The sequence below is a fragment of the Hermetia illucens genome, chromosome 5, assembly GCF_905115235.1.
Source record: "Hermetia illucens chromosome 5, iHerIll2.2.curated.20191125, whole genome shotgun sequence".
NCBI lineage: Eukaryota > Metazoa > Arthropoda > Insecta > Diptera > Stratiomyidae > Hermetia > Hermetia illucens.
In genome coordinates this window covers 20,238,855-20,263,937 of record NC_051853.1, presented here as the reverse complement: position 1 = coordinate 20,263,937, position 25,083 = coordinate 20,238,855, and the positions used below count along the sequence as shown (strand labels likewise).

At 43.8% G+C, this 25,083-nt stretch overlaps 1 protein-coding gene across 1 annotated transcript in view; it reads left to right on the top strand.

Moving 5' to 3' along the window:
* The first annotated feature begins 11,677 nt into the window (after positions 1–11,677).
* LOC119658335 (putative polypeptide N-acetylgalactosaminyltransferase 13) overlaps positions 11,678–25,083 on the top strand; it is a 39,646-nt gene continuing 26,240 nt past the window's right edge. The window contains exon 1 of the mRNA XM_038065677.1: positions 11,678–12,146. Coding sequence (XP_037921605.1) covers positions 12,021–12,146 — 126 coding nt within the window. The 5' untranslated portion in view covers positions 11,678–12,020. The remainder of the gene's footprint in view (positions 12,147–25,083) is intronic.

Genomic DNA, 25,083 nt, shown 5'->3' with positions numbered 1-25,083 from the left:
AGGCAATCCAACGTCGGAGTTGCCATATCATTACGGGGGACCAAATATTACTCTGCAAGACACATGTCGGAAAGCCACGAGGACTCTGATGACTTGTAGGTCCGTAGTAGGAAAAAATGGGGTTGCAGCACGAAGATACTACGTTGGATATATACTGCAATGGTAAGACCAATGATTACCTATGGAGCGGTAATCTGGGCAGAAGAAACCGAACTCAGCACACCAGCCAGGGAATTACATAAGCTCCAAAGACTGGCTTGCGTGTATATCAGTGGGGCAAGGAGGATATGCCCAACGGCATCCCTGGACGTCCTTCTGGGATTAACCCCTCTCCATCTGCTTATACAGATGCAGGCAAGCAGAGCAATATTTAGGATGGCCGGTAATATGAGTGAGGCGGGGAGCTGCCTAAACCGAAGGAGGATTGATATTCTTTCTGGGCGGTATCCCGAATTACTGACACCAAGGGACAACATGTCAACGAGGTTTCACTTCGATATGAAGTTTGAAACACGTTGGAGTAACAAGGCAAACTGGGAGAGCGTGGCTACGACATACGGCTTAAACGCGCACTCGATTCCTCGGTACACTGACGGATCACTCACAGTCGAGGGAGCGGGTGCCGATGTCATTGGTCCAAGGAAAATGTTCTTTGAGCCAATGGGCAGGTACACTAGCTAATTCCAGGCGGAAATATACGCCATAGACAAATGTGCCTCCTTTAATCTCCAAAGGAACTACGGGGGGCAGCTATTCTCACCGATAGCCAAGCAGCGATCAGGGCACTTGGGTCCAACCAGGTGAACTCTAAACTGGTATGGGAATGCCTTGAGAGACTGAATACACTCGGATCGTCCAACAAGGTCTGGATACTTTGGGTTCCAGCCCATGTTGGGTTGGGAGGCAACGAGACAGCAGACGAACTAGCCAAGAAGTTAGCAGGGACGCCTTTACACTGGCCAGAACTCTTCTGTGGAATCGGAACGCTTTCATGGCTATGACTCCAAGAAATGAAGAGGAGCGATTGAGGGCACTATACTGGGCGGGCCTACCTGGGATTGAACAGTCCAGGGTGCTTATTGGGGGATACGAACCAATGCATACAAAGGATTGCTTAAAACTCACCAAAAAGAACCTCCGAATCATAGTGGGAATTCTCACTGGTCACTGTCGGCTGCACTATTACCTAGGAAGGCTAGGGATATCTACGGACACTGCCTGCAGGTTTTGTGAAGAGGAGGTCGAAACCTCTATACACCTCCTGGGACAATGTTCGGCACTTGTTCGAAGTAGCCGAGACATCTGAGAATCACTTAATACCAGATGCAACGTTGAAAGATCTGGAAGTAGGGAACATACTAAAGTTCCTGACGGTTGTAGGCTTGCTTGAGATACTATGATCAATAGGTACGCTATAACCAGTAAAAGGGGCAGAATTGTTTTTTAAGGACGCGGTGCGACTTTCCCTTAACAAAATAAAAATAATAATATATTAATTTATCGAAAATAAATGCCAGCATGATCAAGTAAATGAAGCGTTAAAAATTATTCAATTATGGAAAAAGATAATGCGTAAATTAAATAGTTAAACAGTTGTGTTCATAACCCTTCGATGCCCGTTTGTTTATATAAATAGAACTATATTATCAACACGAAGCATAATGATTGGCAATGGAACCAAATGTACAGCACATGTTAACATTTATGTTTATTAAACTACATATATGCATCTATACATATATCATGAACTATAAATATTTATTCACCACTCCATAATGCAACTGTGATAATTTTCAAGTTATTATACTTGTGTTACGAGTATATATGCTAATACACGTTGCAACACCGGAATTATTCATTGTTTTGTTATTGTTACAACCCATTTTCCATTTTCTCTCAAAACAATTATATTTTTCAACTTGAGCGTGGTGATTTGATTATGGAATTATTTGAAACCAACAACCTCAAGAAAATGGAGCATAGCATATCGCAATGGGCACGCTACATACTAGCGTATGTACGAGTATGCTCTCATTCTACTTCAAATTTTAACTTCATGGCTTCTGTGAAGGTTTCAATCTTCATGGAAGACGTGCATCATCCTGTAGAAGGCCCTTACACAACCGACCTCAGAAGCTCAAATATGTGGAATTTCCTTCCTTTATTAAACCAATTAACCCTATGATTCACAAGGCTGAAAACGTGTGGCTTCAACGGAACAACGCGACCACGTGATCGCACCAACAGGGTTACTTGGCGAACCTGACGCTTTGCGAGCGCTTTTATGAAGCGTCCGCCGGCTTCTCGAAAGATTTCAATCTCGACAGGGAGGTTCACTTGGACGCATCTCGGACTTCGAGCTTGAAAGAGTTCTCACCTCGCTCCAGAACTTTAAAGCCCTCGTATGATGGTTCCAGCAGCCTGGAACCCGTGCGACGGGAAGCTGGAGTTGGTCGCAGCTTCGAAACCGAGTCTCTGAACAGACGCAGGATGCCGAGTCACTTGTCCAGCACGGAGAGGCGCAGATTATCCCCATACACCATCTCCACGAGGCTGTCCGTGAACTGCTCTCGGTGGGCTGTTTGAAGGTGGAGGAGGACCAAAGACAAGAACCGCGACCACGACAGATCATCGCAAGCTTAATGGCTCGGCCTTTAGTATTCGGTGCCAACATTCCAGAATACCGTTGGTGTGGATGGTATGCAGTACTCCTATGCCGTTTGAAGCCACGGAGCTTATCTAACTCCGAGAAAAAAGTATACTCAAACTGCATTCCCTGGTCCGTGATGATTACAGCTGCAACACCAAAGCGCGGAATCCACTCTCGACAGAGGACCTCGGCACATGAATGTAAAGAAATGTCAGTCAGTTATATTGTTTCAGATCATCGCGTAAACCTGTCGATGATTGTGAGGCAATACTTGTATCCGTGCGAGTCTCGCAAAGGACCAATGATGTCGAGATGGATGGTGTGGAAGTGCTTGGCTGACCTAGGAAAGCCGCCTACTTCCTTTCTTACATGCTTGTTGACTTTGCACTTCTAGCACGCGATGCACTGTCTGACCCAAGAATTTACGTCCTTGTTCATGGACGGCCAGAAGTATTTTCCAATGACTAACCGGTTCGCCGTCCTGATGTTTGGGGCCTCAAGATCGTGTGTTGCTTTAAATACTTCCCTGCGAAAATCGGCCGGAATAAATGGCCTAGGTCTTCTGTCTGAGGTCTCGCAGAGTCAGTAGGAGTTTGAGGCGAAAATAGGAAACTACTTGAACTTGTATTCGAAGATTGCTTTCAGGTTTTGAAGCTCTGTGCCGCCCTTCTGTGCCTCGGCGATTGCCGTATAATTGACCGAGACGGGGACCGTGACCTCCGAGAATAGAGACAAAGCGTCTACAACAACATTGTCTTTTCCAGGCATATTTTGGATATCAGAACTAAACTGGCAGATAAAACTTAAGTGCCGAAGTTGGCAAGGGTACGCTTTGTCAGGCTTTGTTTTAGCGCAAAAGTAAAAAGCTTGTGGTCCGTGAACACGGTCAACGGCCAACCCTCAAGAGAAAAGCGGAAGTATTTTATGGCGAGGTACGTGGCGAATAGTTCACGCTAGTTACGTAGAGTTGCGTTGAGCTGCTTCGAAAAGTAGCTCAACGGTCACGAGATTTTCAGATTCACCAGTTGGTAAAGAGCGGCGCCTACCGCTGTATCTGAGGCATCGACAAACACAACGAGGGTGCATCAGGCTGAGGAAATGCCACCAGTGTTGCATTAACAAGCTGTTGTTTGACTGTCTCAAATGCCTGGAAGGTCTCAGTAGACCACGCAAACTCACAGAAGTCTTTGGTTTTAAGCCCAGCCAAGTAAGTATTAAGGATCGCTTGGTGGTGAGCGGCGTTGGGCAAGCAACGACGATAGAAGTTTAAGATGCCTAAGAACCTTCGCAGTTCCTTCACCATGGTTGCCAGGGGAAAGTTCTTTATCGCTGCAACCTTCTCTCGGCCAGGTTGGATACTGTCAGGGGTAATTATATGGCCGAGAAGTTTCACCTGCTTCTATAGGAATCTGCATTTTCCAACGTTTAGAACAACTCCAGCCTCAAGGAGAGGTTGAAATATGCACTCGAGATGTTCCAAGTGCTTAGATTGGAACGAAGAAGCGACCCAAACATCATCCATGTATACGAAGCAAAAATTTAAATTTCGAAGAACAGAGTGAATGAGTCTCTGGAAAGTCTGCGCAGCGATGCACAAGCCAAAAGTCCTCCTGCTGAGCTCGAAGAGTCCGAGAGGTGTGTAGTTAGCTGTCTTCGAAATGTCTTCGAGAGCGACAAGGATTTGATGAAACACCTTGGCTAGATCCAAGGTCGAAAAAGTACGGCAGTTCGTAAGTGAGTGCGCGAAACCATGGATGAGTGAAATGGTGTATTGGTCGGGAATTGTTTAAGCCTTCAGACTTCGGTAATCTCCCCATGGCCTTCATTCGCTGTTTGGCTTAGGGGCCAAATGAAGTAGAGAAGACCAACAGCTTTTGGAAGATCTGCAACGACCCTGCTTCATTAAATCGTTGAAATCTTTCTTTGAAACACGAAGTTTCTGGGGTGAAAGAGGACGCTCCTTTGAGAAGATTTCTAAGCCATTATTGTTGATGTGGAGCTGCACATCGTGCTTAACTAACTGCGAGAAACTATTATTGAGGATGCTGAGAGTCCTGAGTCTGCACCCACTTGGTGATGGGCCGTACCACTTGGGAAGCAACTTACTTCCTCTTTTGTAGTCCACGGATTCTTCTTTTTTGAGTTAAACCCAAGTTTTCAAAAAAGAACGAAAAAGCTGACTGACGGTTTCGTCGCATCCTCAACAAAAATTTACTTCGGCCTGGTTTAGGTCTGGACTTATGACGGAGTTCACTTGAATATAATTCGTACCTATTACATGTTTGCGATTATAGTAAAGTGGAGCGATTTCCATCTGTCGTTACTTTCGATCACGCTGCTCCCAGAGCAGAGATGAGGCAGCATCTGATGAGTTGCCTCTTCCCTGAACGAAACCGTCAATCAGCTTTTTCGTTCTTTTTTGGGAGAAACTACTTTCAGTAGTGATGTTACGGTATTTTCGGTAGAGTGCGCGAATGCAATGGTCGGCAACGTCCGAAAATAATCGAAAGAGGTCGTTTGCGCAAATTTTCCTTGACGTCAGCAAAGAGGTTGCAGGGTCTGTTAATGCCTTGTTCTGCAAGTCCACCAACAGCCCGTAATGACACGGGAAGTTTGCACCTAAAATGGGGGTGCTAATGTCCGCCAGAACGAATCGCCACGAAAACGTTCGGCGCAGTTCGAGACTCACGTCCACCTGCCTATAGCCATGGGTGCTGATTGGAGAGGAGTTCGCGGCAGCCAGTCGTAGATTATGTGATATTAATGTATTTGGACGGGGTACCGGGAGAACGAACACCTCAGCGTCCGTGTCGACCAGGAAGCAACGCCTGCTCAGGGAGTCGAGAATTGTAAGGTGACGTGATAGTGCACTTCGAGTAACCGTCACCGAGGCACCCAGGGAGCCTAGTACATTTAGTCGCTTGAGCTGCATATTTATGGTGATACTATCAAAACGTTGGGGCCGATGAAAGACCCGGTGTGCGACTACCTGAACGCCCTCTTCGTCCTCCCTTGCCCTCAGAATTCGCAGCGACTTATCGTATCAATCACCTTAAAAGTCCGGATAAACCCCTGATCCCGCCCGATGTGACCCTGTCACTATCCATCCTGGGTTTTGTAGAACAGAACGCAATCCTTTAAATAGTCCCTGAATTTCCGCAAAATACACACTCCAATTGAAAAGTACAGGTATTACAGTAGCGCTAAAAAGGACCAAACCAGGGGTAGATTTATCTGAAATTAAAGCGCTTAGCGCTTAGTTCCTATGCGCGTAGTTCCTATGCAGTGCTCGAATTGCCAAGAATTCGGTCACACAAAAACATTCTGCAGTCTGCCATGTGTTTCTGCCATTTGAGAGGATCTATACGCAACAGTTAGTTGAAGAAAAAAAATAGAGGACGCTAATGCTGAAAACTGTAACAATTATGGTGAATCACACACGCCAAGCTGCATAGGCTGCTCCGGTAATAACGAATTCAACTCGCCATGACATCATAACAACATAACTCCTAGCAACACACCTATCATTATAAGTTCCAAAGATTTGGTATTCCTCCCTCATTTACTGCAAATGGAGTTAGGACTTCCAAAAATATCTATGGTTACCCTAAAGGGAAGCTTCTCATTTCGAGCCAAACAAGTTGAACGAATCTTTAAAGAAAAAGTGGATCCAAAGAAAGTCCACGATATGGTGTCATTACAGGAAAAATGTTGAAAGAACTTCCCACCTATTCAACGCAATGCTACGCGCCGTCTATTATTCCAACGCTTGGCAGGTTTCAAAAATTACAATGATTCCTAAATGTGGGAAGAACCCAAGTTGCATTCTACAAACCTGTATACCTGCTGCCAACCTGCTCAAAGATGTTCGAAAAACTACTACTTTCAAAAATTTTACTTCATCTAGCAGAAAGAAAAATGACCAGCGAGTCCACCAGACTCGCTAAATACCCGGGAACACCTGTGTCAGCCAACGTACTTCTAATTCGGTTCTAGTTGGCCAAGTTAAATGTGTTTTTGACCTCCAATGCCATCATAGCACAGCGGCTGCAAAGAAGCAATGCGCCTTTTGTCGGATTCACCACCATGATCTTGTAGATGGCTCTATCTATCATCTTCACCATGGTATCTGACTGATAGATCAGACGATATGATGCTGAGTTTCCACGTGGCCTATTGGTTTTGGGAATCACAGCCAACTTGCTTTTTTCCCTGAGAAAGGAATAATCCGCCTTCGAGGCATGCCTAGATGGTGTTAGCGGAAAGGTCGAGCGTAGCTTTCACTGTCAACTTCAACGCTCTCTTAGGGATGTAAGTCAAATCAGGGGCCCTGTTGTCGCCGATCCTTCGCATGTTTCTCGCAGCTACTGGAGGTATTATACCCTCGTTGAGATGGACGACTGTTCGTCTTCCGCTGTTTTCGTGGTGAAGAAAGAGAGTGGTAAGAGTCTCTTTCAGAAGGCATGGCCAGGTTTCCTGAGGCGATCTTCACATTCTTTTCATTTCCACCCTGAAGGTCCCACACCAAGAATTTACCATAAAATGCTTCGCCGTACAGCCGCATATCCTCTCACATTTGTTGTCCGGTTGCCTGACTCAGGAGCCCTCGCATTAAAATCAATCGCTATTATTGGCCAAGGTCGTATGACATCCAAGACCAGAACACTCAGCATCTGCTAGCATTCCGTAACTGTAGCGCTGTGTGGAGTATAACAACTGCAAATGTGAACTCATTTCACCTTCGTAGTAATGAAGCCAGCCGGAGGAAGACTTCCTCCAGATGGTTAAATATTGATTGAGCGACAGTTGAAAAACACGTACTCAAACTTGGATTCATCGAAAAAGAAGGAAATTAGGTACCGCACCAATTGACCGAAAGACAGCAAGAAAAGTGATTAGCTATTTGTCAACTGCTTCTTGAAAGACACAAAGAGAAATGAACTTTGTATTGAATAATTACCGGCGATGAAAAGTGGATTCACTATGTAAGAGTGAAGCCAGGTGAACCATCAACATCGCCACCAAAACGAGGCACGGCAAGAAGCTTATCTTGTGTATCTGGTTGGACCATCAAGGTTTGCTGCATTATGAGGTGCTGCAACTGACTGAAACTGTGATAGCTGAACGACATTGAGAGCAAATGATCGCTTGATGTCGAGCATTGCACGGTAAAAAACCTGAATGGGCCGAAAGACATACGGACGTGATTTTTGTTCACGACAACGCTAGACCTCGGGCTGCGAAAATCGTATAAGCAAGCTTAGAGGTTTACTCTCCGGCCATTGCACCTTCTGACTATCATTTGTTTCGATCGATGCAAAGCGATTTACAAGACCAGCACTTCAAAAACTACTCAGAAGCCAAAAACCGGGTCGACTCTAGGTTTGCTTTAAGAAATCAGGTAATCTTTCACAGAGGGGATAAATCTTTCACCCGAAAGGCCATCGATGCAGATGAAAAATACTTCATTTAATTTCAAATGTAAATATTCTTTAAACAAAATTATTTTCGAACACTCAAAAACGGTTGATATTTATTCGGCCTCCCAATGTTGAGATTCATTTATATCAAGCTCATCTCGATTTGTGTTGAGTGTTCTCCTGAATTTCAGCAACCTGCTGCTCCTGACTATTGACTTCCATCCCTTCGCACAGTAGGTAATGAGGTTCAGCCCCACAGTCGTTGATGACATGCCCTCCATTCTGCACCTTCTGCATTTCTTCGACTTGTCATTTGGACTAGTGCATGCTCTCGCAATGTCACCAAAGCCAAGGCTTCAGTGTCACCTGCCCCCTAAGCCGACACATAAGCCAACGTATTGCTACTCTCCCTGCTACTAACAGTTTGGGTGGTGCTTCTGTTGTAAGGCTGATGAGGACGTTTTGTGTTCCCTCGTAGGATTTTCTTATCGTTTTCACGCTGATTCTTGTAGTCTGATTATATCGGACTATTTTTCAAAGACCTTACGGACCTCCTCCTTCCTGGTGATATCCTTGCATACTGTGATCTCCGACCTTCTAGCCCTTATATCAGCTTCCTCTCCTTACAACCTTCCAATTTGGTTCCAGAATTTGTCCGTAGTTTCATCATTGGATTACTTAAGTTCCAATATAGGATCTGCCTTCTGGGACCGCCTAATGCGGCTGACATTGTCTCCCAAATTCGTGAATTCCGGGTCTGCCTTTACTTTCCTGAGAATATCAGTATATAACCGTTCGCCTTATTTAGAGATGATGATGACCTCGTTTGGAAATGATGATTACCTCCCGTCTTATCTTCTCCGATTTTTCTGTTTCGAGGTGCTTCCTTCTTCGGGCAGCTTCAACCGGCTTCCTCACGTGTTCTACTTTTTGGGGAGTGGAGCTCATTTTGCAATTCGGGATTGGCTGGCCTGTTGATTCGTTCGCCTAGCCTCCTCACCGGCTTCGTGTTTTGATTAGATGTTACTTGTAACGCCTGGCTCGCTTTTTAGCTCGACCCGTTCACCCTTTATTCATCCTGGGCCTTATCGTACGCCAACTGGATGCCTCTTATCATGACCCTGTTGAACGTTAGGGCACCTTGATGAATTCTTTTTGAATTAATTTCTTTCTTCCTAGTGCGATGAAGGCAAGGATTGAGATTAGCAGCTGCCTGCAATATCGCTCGACTAGTTTGGTATCGTATGCGCCTGCTACATACTTCCTATTAGAGGTGGCACTTTCCATCACGGGGTCTTGGTAACCATGTGCGCGAGGATCTGAACAAGAAGAATCAAGTTTCTTCTGAACGGGTCCGTTGCTGGGGCAGTTCTAGTCCGTCCTGTGCGCCTGTGATATTACATGCCACAGTAGCCAAAGTTCCCGCTAATAAAGCACTGCGGTCGTTGGCTGCTGACGGCCTGGAGCCCGCTTATCTACTTTCAAAAATCGTCGGTACTGGGTTTTAGAAGCCATACACAGTAACTTTATCCCTCGTTTGGTCCTTCTTATTTGGTTTTATTTCTGGGTATCCTTCCCATAGCCAATTTTTATCCACGGGCGGGCTTTTTGTTCCCACCTACCCGGTCTGCACACAAGCATTCCCATACACGCACATCTCTGGATGGGTGAATATGCATGCAAATACATCCGCAAAGCATTCCCTTATCACCTGACCCATTCCATCAAACCAGATCTCGAGTACCGTAAATTGCACTGTCTTTCCAATCCCCCCATACGGGGGTTCCGCCCCTGTATGCACTATCCTCTGCGTGCAGATCCATTGTGGGAGAGCGCACCGAAGATGCTGCAATTTGCTCTATATTTTGTGGGTCGAAGATCACCATTATTATTCGCTCTCAAAATAGGGATGATGCTCTACAGTTTCCTGATTTGAATGAATTTCAGTCTATCTAGACAAAAGTGGAGCACCATACGGTGACTTCCCCTGAGCACATTCAGACTCTTTGGGTCCAGTTCGAATACCAAGTTGAAACCCTCCACGTTTGTAAATTTGTCCTTCCTGGCATTCATGAACTTTACCCTCCAGTGCCCAAAGTCCATGACCGGGTTCTGTTCATCCAACATGCGGATGATACCCTCTGCCTTTCTTCGAGGGCCCAGTAACCAACATCCGACATGTTTTGTTCTGCGTAGCTCTGTGTTTACAATAGTCAACTTGGCCCGACCGCCGGAAGTCAAAGCCGGGATTGGCTGCTGTAGGCACTTTAAGGCAGCCTCGTCAGTGCACTCAAAATGGAGAAGTCCATCGCGAAAACCTTGAGTGTTAAATCGTGGCTTCGTTCCAGGCAGGTAAATTGTCCCTCTGACATTTTGCCATCCTTGGAGGAAACTCTCATGGCAATAGACAGAACAGAGACTGGAGCTTGCGCATACGTCCTCTACCTTTCTGCCTTCGTGTCCGTATTCCTATGAGAGGGACCAGCTTCATTGAAATCTCTCTCGCATGATTTTATCACCCCCCGGCACAACGGTCTTAATCCCCGCGATACGCGTAGATGTAAGCCCTAATGCGGAGCGCAATAAAGCTTTGGCCACAGCAGATGTGTTGGTCTTCCGCTTCTTTATCCCCACTTCCCCCGGAGATTCCGCTTCCTTGCGTACAATTTCTCTGGACGTCACCGCAGCTAGTGGTACAACCACGTCCATGTCCTCATTCCCAAGGTGCTTCATTTTCCTTCGGAATGCTCTCTTCTGCTCCGCGCCTCAGCCGCGACATGATTGCTCATGGTCGCGGGTGGATTCGAAGTCTGTGACTTCTTACCACTTGGAGAGTTTAAATCCTTAATTTCCATATTTATATTATGGACACTAAACTGCTACAGGCTCCCCCACCACGACAAGATGGTGTCCGAGGAGGAGTAATCATCGGTATCACTAAAGCTGCATTGGAAACTATTCTAGCATTTATTGATACTCTTTTTCATGAAGATGTACTGTTACAAAAACAAACCCTCATTTCGAAAGGATACCCCAAAGGGTAGTCAGGAAGATCTGCATATCACGGGCCCATGAATAATAATAATTTAATTTCAAAATTTCATGCAAGTTAGTTCTTCGGAATTTTAGACAGAATCATGAGCAATACATTCTGATTATCTTCAAGTATCAATTGGATTTTCTTCACTAATAATGGAAATCTCATGAGTTCTTTTAATCTAAGAAACCATCATACTTTTTTGAGACACAGACTTTTAGCGAAATAAATTTGAACTCTCTAGAGATGTGGATCCCACAATACTCCCCCTGATTCAAAATTCAGCTCTGAAGAGCTTTTCAAGAAAAGTAAGCTTGGTCTTATCAATTCCCGATCAATATTCTCCAATTTAACATTTACTGGCATACAATGGTCGCAGATATTCATATGATCTGCAAGCCATTACCTGATAAGATACAACTGCGTCGATCGATCAATTTCGGCAAAGATAGCCGCTCAGATAGTACATTCCTGGGTTTCACCTTCACAATAACTTCTGGGAGCTTTCCACGCCACCGAAGCACCTGACTCGATTCGCACTAGCCCCAGCACGAAAATCTAGACGAGCCATTTTTCTATGCGCCCAGCCGTGTACGACAAACGGGCAGAGTTTAGTCCTCATCCACTTATCGACATGTTGTTATGTCGTCCATGTATTTACATTGACGTGCTGCCCCAAGTAATTAGACTTAATCGCGATAATTATCGTTATCATCAGATAGGGACGCCAACGTGTCGAAATAGCAATCGGAAGTGGAAGTAGAGAATCGGAAGTATCGGGGTGGCGAGGGCGCGTGAGTGCAATACGAGTATAGTGGGGCAATTAGGTCCTGGTACCTTCTCATGACAAAGGGGATTCCGTGAACGTGACTAATGTCAATCAACCACAAAATCGACAAAACGGTGAAACAACATGAAAAGGTTCCTATGGAAAAAGACGACGACCTTTCTCTTTATCCTTATCGGCGGCACGTTGCCGCTTATTTACTACACCCAATTCGTAGGCGTATCAAGTGAATTTGATCGGAATAAATTTACGGTGAGAGTTTATGCCATGATTTACGATTCGTGTTAATTTTAGGTGATTTTGTATCTTAAGATGATGGTTGCGTACCATCTTTTTGGGATCTGATCCGACGCCTAATGTTGATGTAATTTGAGGTGGATGAGATTTTAGGCAGGTGAACAATTTAAAAACATTGACTCCACCACTTTGTATGCATAAGGATAACTAGTTAATACTACCAGCAAAAGAAATACGTACTTTTCAGCCCCAGAGATAGATTTGTAGATAGATAGATTCGGCTGGAAGTAATTTATTCGCTTAGCTCTTGTGATGAATATGTCGCTTGCAGTCTGGCGTGTATGACACAACATTTTGTTCTTTTTCCCTTATTTGGAATTTTTTTCATGTTGTGTAAAACTAAAACTAGGCGTGGCTGAAAAAAAATGAGAAAACGATGATTAAACTTTATGGTGGATGCATTAATTTGGGCCAAGCTATATTAACTTTCTCCACGACGCAAATATTCCAGATGATCGGAAATTCGACCTGACCCTTCAAAGGGATTAAACGAAAGGTGCAAAATAGTTTCTGAAACAGATAATCTATTCTAGGCTAAACATCAAATTGATATTTTTCCGAAAATTGAAAAACTAATGAACCTTTGAAAAAAATCTCAAACATGAATTTATGGGGGATGACAACCTTTTTTTGTAAGTTGTTCAAAAGTCGCCGAAAATCACTCAAAAAATATGCAAAACTCCTTGTTGCATGCAGGGGTTCATAAAAAATATAATAAGTCCATCAAGTAATTGATTTACTTCAAATTATCATTGCTTTTATGCACATATGGTACTTTTCGGAAAAGTTGGCAGAGTTTGTTCAGAGATATTACCAAGCGCAGATATATTTGTTCCTAGTGGAAGTTAGATGCAAGATGCTTCCACTCATAGCAAAATACACTCTTGTCGAGAGGATGTAGCATTCTAAATTAGCTTTTGTAATTACAGAATGCAGTTTTCGATGGCCATCCTATGTGGCCAGAGACGACCAAAAGGGAGAGTTATTTCAAAAATCTATAAAATGGTGAAATTGGCCCTGAAGGTATACCGGAAAATATTGAATCTGAATCGAAGTTTTCCGTCAACACGTACTTTCATGCCGCTGTACTAGCCAGGTTGGGGAATGCGGGGAGGGGAGAGTTCTTTGAGCACTTCGATCCCTCATTTGTCATTATTCAAAAATTCACGTGTTCTTTTAACAAATGCGTGGGTCTACGCCGGATCCTGAAAATTAAACAAACAGAAGGATTCGTGCGAGCCTACCAAAAGCCCAACACGCGAGCTAAAACTGTAAGATGCCTTGGCATTCTCAGGCCATCATATGGAAGTCCTTTATTAAAAATAATAATAATCGTTGGCGCAACAATCCACGACGGATGACGGCCTTGAAGTGTGTTAGAGCACTTCATTCAAGACCGTAACGATACACTACACTACACTGTAGGAGGCAATGTGGTCAGCATTGCGCTCGCCTGAAATTATTTATTAGGAGAGTTTAATGATATTATATTTAAATCAAAAGCAAAAAAAAAAAAAATAATACCCAGTAATTAAACAAAAAATATAAACGAAAAGAAAGGTTAAATGGATACATAAATTTATAGTGATTAAAACAATATCATCGTATCCGGTCTAGGGCTGCCTTAATAGGGACCTCCTGAAATCCCGGGTTTGCACCGAGGTCCAGTAATTCGGTATCCTTAAAAGCTGTCTAGCGTCCTAGCCAACGCCATAGTTCCATCTCAGACAGGGTCTGCCTCGTCTTTTTTCTACAATAGATATTTCCCTTATAGACTTTCCGGGCTGGATCATCCTCACCAATATGGGTTTAGTGACGTCCATCCTTATGTAGGAGCCCAGAAATTCTTCGGAGGATTCTTCTCTCGTACGCGGTCAACAATTCCCAACAACTGTGTGTTAATTTCATCGTCAAGTTGTTACCAGCTATGATTTTCGACCCTAAATAATAGAAGTTATCAACGGTCTCAAAGTTGTAGTCTCCTTCCTTTATTATTCTCGTTTCGTAGTGCCATTTGATGTTGTTAGTTATTTGGTTTTTCGTACTGAAGTTGATGATGATATATTTCAGCTTCTTTTCATTGCTGTGCAGCCAGCTGCTCGATCTGGACAAAGGCAGCTTGTACACCTCGTGTAGTTCTTCTCTTTAAATCGATATAGTCAACACAGGCAAGTAGTTGGGTAGACTTAAAGAGAATGTTATCTTTTTCCAAGGCCAGGTTACAAAGGGTGCGTGATAGGGCATCTCCTTCTATTAGACCTTTGTTGATGTTGATTGGCCTAGAGAATGATTCTGCTGCTTTTATCTCGCGCTGCACATTGCTTAGGGTCATCCTAGTCAGTCTTGTCAATTTCGTCAGGATACCGAATTCTCTCATGACCATCTACAGTTTTACCCTGGCTATGTTATAATAGGCGGTATTGAAGTCGATAAAAAGATGATGCAACTGATGTCCATACTCCAACAGTTTTTCCATCGCTTGTCACACACAAAAATCTGATCTGTTGGTGATTTGCCTGCAGTGAAGCCTCTTTGGTATGGGACGATGATGTTCTAGGCGTATGGGGCTATCCCGCCTAGCAAGATAGTGGAGAATATCTTATAGATGGTACTCAGCAACGTGGTACTTCTATAATTGCAGCACTGGGTGATATCTCCCTTTTCATGTATGGGACCAATAATGCCCCGTTGCCAATCATCAGGCATTGATTCGGTATTCCACACCTCGAGCATAAGTTGATATACTGCTTAGAATGGTTGGTGGCCTCCATATTTAACTAATTCGGCTGTAACTCCATCGGCTCCTAACGAATCGCACGGAGTGTTTCTTCTCTGCTTGTTGGTGGCAGCATTTGCCCGTTGTCTTCAGTTGGCGGGATCTTCAACTCAAATTACTCAACCCATCGCTCCAATATGCCCACTGTTGACGTGATAAGTCTCCTGGCGTGCCCGCGTTGGCATCATCCTTGATGTAATTAACTTGCATTTGCTGCCTTTTTTTGCGCATAGATTGAGTGTCCTTTGAAGCTTAGCCTACCACCGATCATTACCCGAAGTACCTCATCATAATCGCATATTATTTCCGAGTTATCACAATCTCGGCAGATCCCGGATTTTACCTAATACTAGCACTAAATGCCAAGCATTTAGGCTCGGACGATCCTACCTACTTAAAAACTAAAGAGGCACTGGTGGTGGTGGCCGGTGGTAGGTCAGTGGGAGAATCCGTCGAGTACTCCCCGCAACATCGAGCACGTATGCAGAATGGTGTACTTCTGCATGGTTTGAACCAGACTGTGCGAAAGTCCCAGGACATTATTATTATAATCTGCATATTGGCAATATTTTTTCTTCCTGAGATTAGGAATAAGAACAGCTATATTTTTCCTATCCTATTCCTGCTCTAGGTAGTTTATTCATACCCACGATTTCATGGCATTAGTGGTTTCACTTCCAAACCACCGAGAGAGGATAGTGGAGCTATTGTAACTTAAGATATCTAGGAACACCTAGTTTATTCAGCTGCATGAGCTAGAAGTGTCACTGACATCTAGCGTCACCATCTCGTAGCAGTTTCTAATGACCATCATATTCTGAGCCAACTCCACGCTCATTGCTCCCGTATCGACCGTAGAACGAGCTCATCAAAACCCAGACAGACACCAAAGCCATTATCATCATCATCAACGGCGCAACAACCGGTATCCGATCTTGGCCTGTCTTAATAAGGAACTCCAAACAACCCGGTTTTGCGCCGAGGTCCACCAATTCGATATCCCTAAAAGCTGTCTGGCGTCCTGACCTACGCCATCGCTCCATCTTAGGCAGGGTCTGCCTCGTCTTCTTTTTCTACCATAGATATTGCCCTTATAGACTTTCCGGGTGGGATCATCCTCATCCATACGGATTAAGTGACCCGCCCACCGCAACCTGTTGAGCCGGATTTTATCCACAACCGGACGGTCATGGTATCGCTCATAGATTTCGTCATTGTGTAGGCTACGGAATCGTCCATCCTCATGTAGGGGGCCGAAAATTCTTCGGAGGATTCTTCTCTCGAACGCGGCCAAGAGTTCGCAATTTTTCTTGCTAAGAACCCAAGTTTCCGAGGAATACATGAGGACTGTCAAGATCATAGTCTTGTACAGTAAGAGCTTTGACCCTATGGTGAGACGTCTCGAGCGGAACAGTCTTTGTAAGCTGAAATAAGCTCTGTTGGCTGACAACAACCGTGCGCGGATTTCATCATCGTAATTGTTATTGGTTGTGATTTTCGACCCTAGATAGGAGAAATTGTCAACGGTCTCAAAGTTGCCAAAGCCAGCTCTTGATTAACTGAGCAAAAGGGCAGTTTTAGTAATTATTTCGCTTAAAATGCATCTTTGGTACTCAAAAATCAACAGGATCTTTTGATAAGGATTCTAATGTTTTCATCACATCATCAAAAATATTCCACAGTGGAAATTTCTGCAATTGGCGCTTGTTTAGGTGAACGTTCGACCATCGAGCTTACTAGATCAGCAGTTCAACAATAAATACATATCGCAATTATCAAAACATTCCATCCCCATAACTCTTACTTTGAACTTGAAATATACTAAATAGAATCCCCAGGTAACATAGCTGTTTTCGTCAAATTGGAGAGAGAACCAAAAAGCAAAGAGTAAATGATCTATGAAAACCTCCCAGTTAACCGAGTAGTATAAAATCTGCATTCTACGTTTCCACCACTATATCTTACAAGCCACAAACTAACCACAACCTGCAGCGAATATCTGAGAGAAACTGATTGTCAAATCTATCCAACCCATCCACCAAAAGTTATGGATTTTCTCGTTCTAATGGAGCAGTGAATCTTTTATGCCTCTCAGGTATCCCAATCACATTCCATTCGAAACTAACCCTAAACATACGTCGACCTTTCTCAAATCCAACATTTAATTAGTTCAAAGGTGATCTACCACATTTTGCTTGCCATGTAATGTTGGGTAAAACTATCCATAAGAGCATTCTGAAACCTAGAAGAAGTCGAACATGTTATATTTCTCTCGTCTTCAAGACAAAGCAATCTCTGAATGCCTCTCAGATGTCAAGTTAATGAGCGCATGCTTGCGGTTAACAGTTGCAACAAAATTTTGGGAGTAGCCCATTTCAGGCTTGCCCAGTTTTAGACTTTTCCAGCCACGAATCATTCTTCTACATTTTTCAGCTGGTCTTCCATCCACTCGATAGGGTTTAAGCCGCTCCCCGTTCTGCATGGTCCGTCCACAAGACAGACGGACAGACAGATAGACATTGAACCGATTTTAATAAGGTTTTCTTTTGCAAACAAAACCTTAAAAATTCGACACCCTGTTGTACTTAATTCGTCATTCTTCCAAGACATTGATGTCTCACTGTAGTGACACAGAATCGATTGTTAACTTTATTTTCTTACGTACATTTGCCTTGTCAAAGTTGGAGTGCTCACCCACTAAAATCACTACTACTTTTAACTTCTTCCTTCCCTGAAGAACTGCGATAAAGGAATACATTTTGACCAAGACTATTTGCGTTTTCTTTGCGCACTCCTTATTGCTAAGCTTCGCCAGAATCCTCGAGTTCACTGGACCCCACTTTTCATCAGATCTTGGCATTTTCTCGATTATTTTTTTGTATACTTGTGTTGACTTTGGGGGAACATAACATTCTCTGGATCTTCAGGGGTCAGACCAAATTCAAAACAAAAGGAATAATCATTGGTCCTGAATCGGCATTGATTGTTCTTGTAACTACCCTGGCCTATCAGATAGAAGTTAGTTTCGCCGTGTCGTTGCTGAATCCAATCCTCAATACACGCAATTAATTTGTGAGTCTGGCGACTGCGACTGTGCGAATCATCCCAATGTTGCAGCCACTTGTCAATGGTTCTGAGCTTGCCATTCTTCGGTATTCTGTATCTTTTTCAGGTAGGTTGATTCTCCTTTTCCCGTACAGACTGTCACTGAATCGCTTAAGGTTGCTTTAATTCGGACTTACACACGCTAGCGTTTCCGCCCAAAACTAGTATATAATATAGCGATTAGAACCACTCCCCATACGAGTAATCTGCGGTTGTATCTCGGGCCTCCACCATTGGGCTTTGCTCCCACTTGAGCCTATCATTCTTAATCCATTTTCAGCGGGCTGAATTGAACAGGTTTTTCATGTCCGAGGTCATAACAACACCTAATTCGGAGTTACCTTCAATACAACATTCACGACGTCGATCGTAGAATAGGCTTGACGATAACCAATTGTCGTTGCGATAGATCCTCTGTATATTCTGAGATAGGAAAAGTGCGTTATTGATAACCCTCTCTAGAATCTTCTCTATTGTATTTATAAGGCAAGATGAGACTACGATGAGCCTTCCGGTTGCACAATGCGCTTCGGCATCAAAACTAATCTCTATATCTACAAATAAAAAATCCGGAACCGTTTTCGTTAACTTTACTAGAAATTAATTGTTGGCAAATATGCATATTTCGGCATATTCCTCAGTGCCTGTGTTTGAATGAGGAAGACGAGAAGTAGTCCCCGAAAGATACATACATAAGAAATATTTTGATGAGCAGTTTCAGACTACCATATAGGCTAGTACATACAATTAAGAACAGCTATCAACCCAGAACTAGCCAATGCAAAATAAAGATGGAAACATTATTAGCCATTCCGACAGCATCAACAAACACTGGGTCCCCATACAAATAGCCCAAATTCAACAGTAGAAGAAGGCGATTTGGCCGTGCGGTCACTGAAATCAAACAAAGTGCTGAGCGCGGACGAGATTCAAACCCAGCTGTCAAAATCCGGTGGAACGGGTCTAACAACTGCAATGCACCAACTACTGCTGCGAATCTGAGAGGACGAGGAGATCCCTGACGACTGGCATAGGAGCATCATCTGCCCCACCTACAAAAAGAAGATAGACTGCGTTGTGAAAACTACATAAGCATTCCACTAGTCTGTTCGTCCTGTAAATTACTGAAAAAATTCTGGAGAATAGAATAAGACCATACGCCAAACAACTCATTGGCGAGTACCAAGGCGGTTTCAGGCCGCGCTTAAGCCAGCCTTTTACCGTTAAACCAATCCTACAAAAGTGCTAGGAATTTAACGTTGACGTACACCAAATCTTTGTCACTTCCCCATCCAAGCAAAAGGGGGGTGTAAATTGTTTTTTCATCTAATATAGTCATATGAGTTATCAAATGAAATGTCTCGGTTAGTACTTTCTGAAGCCGATCTTAGTTTTGACATTTGTTAGAAAGGTAACGAGTGCGGGGTGCCGAAAGTGCTCATTTCTTTAACGGACACATTCTCAGAAACTACCCAACCGAAAAATCTGAAAAAAAATCTTGATGCTGTCATGGTGCCTAGGCTCCGATATCTGTTCAAATAAATTGACTGCAAACCCCCTTTAAGTTCATCCTGGAATCATGCAGCAATGTAGGCTATAGCATAGAGCATGATCCTGTCAAGTTTGGTGGAAATCGCATTATTACTAACAAAGTTATAACAGGTCAAAGTTGCCGTTTCTGTGCAAATTTAAGACTTTGATGGTCTTTATCACGCAAAAGTTGATATTCTCATATGATATATGCATGTATTACGTGCTAGGTCAATGTCCACTCAAATGGCTTTATAAAAGAAATACACAAAACATTTCATACCTGAAGCGTCCAGTTTCCAGAAGCCAGCTGCAACTATGCTCCTTTATAAAGTCAAAAAACTCAATTACATATATTCCCTCTGAGCAAGGTGAATGATCGATGATTCGTACATATTTGAACACTGCCTTTTTGTTTAGTTTTCCATTTGAGCGCCTCTATATGTCTCCTAAGTGAGTCAAGCACTAACTCCTGCGATATATCTCGGCCAAATGTAGCCTTTTCCCTTTGAACTGACGAATTCCTAGTCTGTAAGGTATCTTTCCGTGTACTCTTTTACCATGGTGAAACATTTGTCTCTCTAGACAATGTGTCGCGTTAGCTGCAACCATGTTTAAGTGATCCACCACCGAAGTACGACTGTCGAACCCATGCATCATATTAGCACATACTGGCATAAATTCACATGATCCTCGGCTGAGCAATTACCCTCGTGAATCATGACTGTGGTCACAATATCCAAGTCATCAGATGGGAGTCATCTTCTTCTTAGATCATGTCACTGATAGGGAGCGTCATTTTTGTCAGGTGGCTGAAGTCTTCAACTTCTTCCCAACCCATGATACCCATGTGATGCTCATGTGATTTTCGTTCCCATTTGATGGCAATTGCTCGATTGTTTGCACTATATGAAGAACGCTTTACCTCCTTTTTCCCTTCGTTTCCCCCTTTGTTAGGGTGTTTAGAACACTACACTCTACACAGGTAAAAGCTGATCCTACCTATCCGCTAAGCATAATGTGTTATAACAACTTGAAATCTGAATTCATATTACAACTTTTTTTGCGAATATTGCTTCAAGCGCGTGGCATGAAATTCAATCTTTTACATTCCGATCCACAGCTAACTCTGCCACTACTTTCTTGAAGAAGACCGAGAGTAGGTGAGATCTGTACGTTTGAAATGGTTGCAATGTGGTTTATTATAGAGAATCAACATCATTTTGATTTGCTATTCTAACTGCAATCATTCAGAAATATAAAATCTTCAAGCTAAATTAGTTCCCATCAATAATTTAATACTAACAAAATTCTAACTGAGGAGGAGGCAAGTTCAAGCAAACTTAGATTTAATTGAAACACGTGGAAGATAGTGATCGCTTTGCATATCCATCTGAATTGTTTGAACCATTCGCGAGTAAGTTGATTGATTTTAATCATATTCACTTCTCTGCACGAGGATAGATATTTATTAAATCTGATGATACACCTTTTTAAGGCTTTGTGTAGAACAAAAAAAAATTGTGTAAAATCGGTTTACTGTCTGTCTGTCTTTCTTTTATGGATGAAGGTGGAAATCTTTCAAAGACACTGCCGTGCCACGTTACAGCAGCGAGTGGGATTCTCACCCACTAAAACCGCCTCCACTTTCTCCTTCTTTCTTCCCCGCGGAACCGCCACAAAGCATTACTTCGCGAGGTGGACTGCGTTTTTGATTGCGGAGTTCATCGCACACCAGTTTCTCTCCGACTTCAACATTTCCCCGACGTTGTTCTGCGGGCTTAGGTTGGTTTTCAGGGAGTCTTCCAGAGTCCTCCTTTCTGAGAAAAATCGTGGCCAGTGGAACACAACATGCTCCGGGTCCTCAGGTGTGCAACCACATTCAGGACAAAAAGGAAAATCATCCAGCCTGAATTGGTGCAGATACTTCCTGTAGCCGCCATGTCCTGACAGGAATTGCGTCAGATGGTAGTTAATCTCGCCGTGTTGTCGCTGGATCGACTCCTCAATACGGGGAATCAAAGTGTGGGTCCAGCGATCCCTCTGCGAGTCGTCCCATCGTTGCTGCCACTTCTCCGGCGATTCTTGCCTTGCCGAATTTCGGTATTCTGCACCCTTTTCAGGAGGATTCATTTTCCTTTTCTCGCACAAGCAGCGTGTCTCACTTGCCAGAATGTCTATCGGGGTCATTCCCGCAATAACACACGCTGCCTCGCCTGATATTGTTCTGAAAGCGCTGCACACACTTAGCGCCACTAAGCGGTAAGTCACATTTACCCTCCTCCCATTACTCTCACATGCTAGTACTTCCTCCTAAACAGGTGCCGCGTATAATACTGTTGAGCGAACCACTCCGGCCACAGTTAATCTGCGACTGTATCTTGGGCCTCCAATGTCAGGCATCATCCACGCTAATGATACGCTGGTATTTGCCGCTTTCTCACAGGCATAGTCCAGATGTCCCTTGAAATTGATTTTAGCGTCAATCATAGGTTTTCGATAACCGGTTTCGAAGTGATGACATGACCACCAACACGAATACTAACCATATTCCTCTTCCTACGATTAGTAATCAAGACCGCCTCTTTTGTTCCGCAAGGTCAAGCTGAACCATCTCCAGCCACGCTTTTATGGCGCTAATGGTTTCGTTAGCGTTCATCTCCACGTCTTCATGTTGTTTTGCGACGACAACCATAGCTAGATCATCTGCGAAATCGACTATCGTGACCTCCTTTGGCACGGGAAGGACAAGGACCCCATTGTACATGATGTTCCACAGGAGAAGACCCAACACTGAGCCCTGTGGTACTCCTGCGGTGACGGTGTGCTATTTAGATCCCTCATCCGTGTCATATCAAAGTGTCCTCTCCGAAAGGCAACTGTCGAGGAGCTTAGCATTTTTTATGTACAACGTCACCACGGTACAGCAGTTTTTAGACGACATCGCGTCTCAAGCCAGCTTCAAAACAACGTCTACGGCGTCGATCGTTGAGTGGGTTTGGCGAAATCCAAATTGTCGCTCCGATAGCCCATGCTTATATTCAATGATAGGGAGCAGTCTGTTGTAAATGACGCTTTCGAGCATCTTTCCTATCATGTCGATGAAGCAAATCGGTCGGTATGATGATGGGTGTCCTGGGTGCTTATTCAGCTTCGGGAGCAAAACTAGTTTTTGCCTCTTCCACCGGTCGAGGAAAACTCCTTCTACCATGCATGTTTCAAAAACGCTGATAAATCAGTCGGGTCTGGTCTTAACAGCGAGTTTAAGAGCTCAATTGGGAACAGCATTAAGACCGGGTGCTTTGTTATCACCAATTCTCCGGCAAATTTGCGAAAGTTCCTCCTCAGTTACCGCAGATATGGTGGAAATGTCCAATGCTTACTTGTGTTGTTTGCATTCCCCTTTATCCGGGGGGAAGAGCGCCATCACGATATCGAGCAGAAGATGCGGACAGGTCAGTTGTGGTGTTCGCCCGCTCATCTTCTTCATAACCATCCTGTACGGTGTTTCCCAAGGGCTATGGTCTGCCTCCGCGCAAAGTTCCTAGAAGCATTCTCGCTTGATGGTCCGTATAGCCTGCTTAAGCCTACTTCGAAGGTTCACATATACTTGCCGTTTCTCGTCGAAGTCCGGTCTTTCTCTAGATCGTTGGCACATTCTTATGGCTCGAAAACATGCATCCCATAGCACCGCGGTCTCTTCATTCCACCAATAGTTTGAGCGCATTTTTGCGAGGACTCGCCACATCGGCATTGTAGCGTCACATGCTCAAGTTATGCGTTCCATAATTTGCTCTACCTTTTCTGTAGCCGCACCACCGGGATTTTGGCCTCTCAATAGCATCTCTATGAATGCATCCTCTTCAAACTTTTTCACGGACAGGCCCTGGTTTTCAGCTCAACGGGAACGCACATCTGTCTGTCTGTCTGCCCGTCACACGCATTTTTCTCGGAGACGGTTGTAGCGATTGACACCAATCTCATCGAATTTCGTATCAATCGGTACAGCCGTTTCTGAGAAAAGTGCGTGTGACAGATAGATAGACAGACGGACAGTTTTGCAAACAAATCCTTAAAAAAGTTATCATCCCATATAAGAAAATTTTTAAGGTTTTGTGTAAAACAAAACCTTATTAAAATCGGTTTACTGTCTGTCTGTCTTTTTCTTTAGGAGGTAGAAATCTTTAAAAGTCTCTGACCTGGGCACGCGAGAGTGTGGGATTTTTACCTAAAGTCACTCCCGACTCCCCCCCTACCCCGTGAAACCAACTTTAGGTATTACATCACGGGGCGGAGTTAGCTTACTTTAGCTAGGTCTCCTTCCGTCTATCCGTGGGATTCGTAGCCGCGCCTTCCTGGATTACTGCGATCATGGAATTGATCACATCCCAGTCTTCCTGACAGGCCACCATTCTCCGGACAAAATTTTCCGGTGATAGCACTTCACCTAGAGTTTCCTTTAGGGTCCTCCTTTCTTCCACGAACCTAGGACGCTGGAAGAAAACGTGCGCTGGGTCCTCTGGGACCCCGTCGAAGTTTGGACAATTAGGCGAGGTGTCCAATTTAAACCTGTACAGGTATTGACGGTATCCTCCATAACCGGTGAGAAACTGGGTGAGGTTATAATTTATCTCCCCATGCTTTCTCTCCAGCCACTCCCCGATGGAAGGAATCAACCAGTAAGCCCAACGACTGACTGTCTGTCTCCCGATTTGTGGGTCTGTCTGTCTGTCCGTCACACGCATTTTTCTCGGAGACGGTTATAGCCATTGCCACCAAATTTGGTGGAAAGGTGGGAACTGTGAACGCTCACGCATACAAGCAGTAACATCCTTTTACGTGGAATTTAAGGGGGGGGGGTCCCATAAAAGGGGGTGTACATTTTTGTTCATCAAATATAGTCATGTGGGGTATCAAATTAAAGGTCTCGGTTAGTATTTTCCGAAGCCGGTCTTAGTTTTGACATTTGTTAGAAAGATGGGGAGTGCGGAGGGTTGAAATTGATCATTTCTTTAGGGGGCCATTCTTAGAAACTACTCAACTGAAAAATCTGAGAAAAAATCAGGAGGCTGCCACTATATGATGCCTGGGGTCCGAAATACCTTCCACACTGATATCTGTTCAAATAAGGTTAATAATAGTATGTTACTATAGTTTTTAGTAATTGGCTGCAAAATCCCCCTTAAGTTCATCTTAGCACCACGAAATAAAATATAGAGCATGATCTTATCAAGTTTGGTGGAATTCGCACTATTACTGGCAAAGTGATAATACTTCAAAATTGTTGCTTCTTTGCAAATTCAAGGCTGTGAATGTCAATTTTCATCCGAAAGTGGATACTCTCATATAATATATGCATATATTACGTGCTACGTACTAAGAAATACACAAAATCTCTCGCACCTGAAGCGTCCAGCTTCCGGTTTCCCGACTTGTTTTTCTTTTACTAAACAAAGTAACCACGAAAATTACTCAATAATA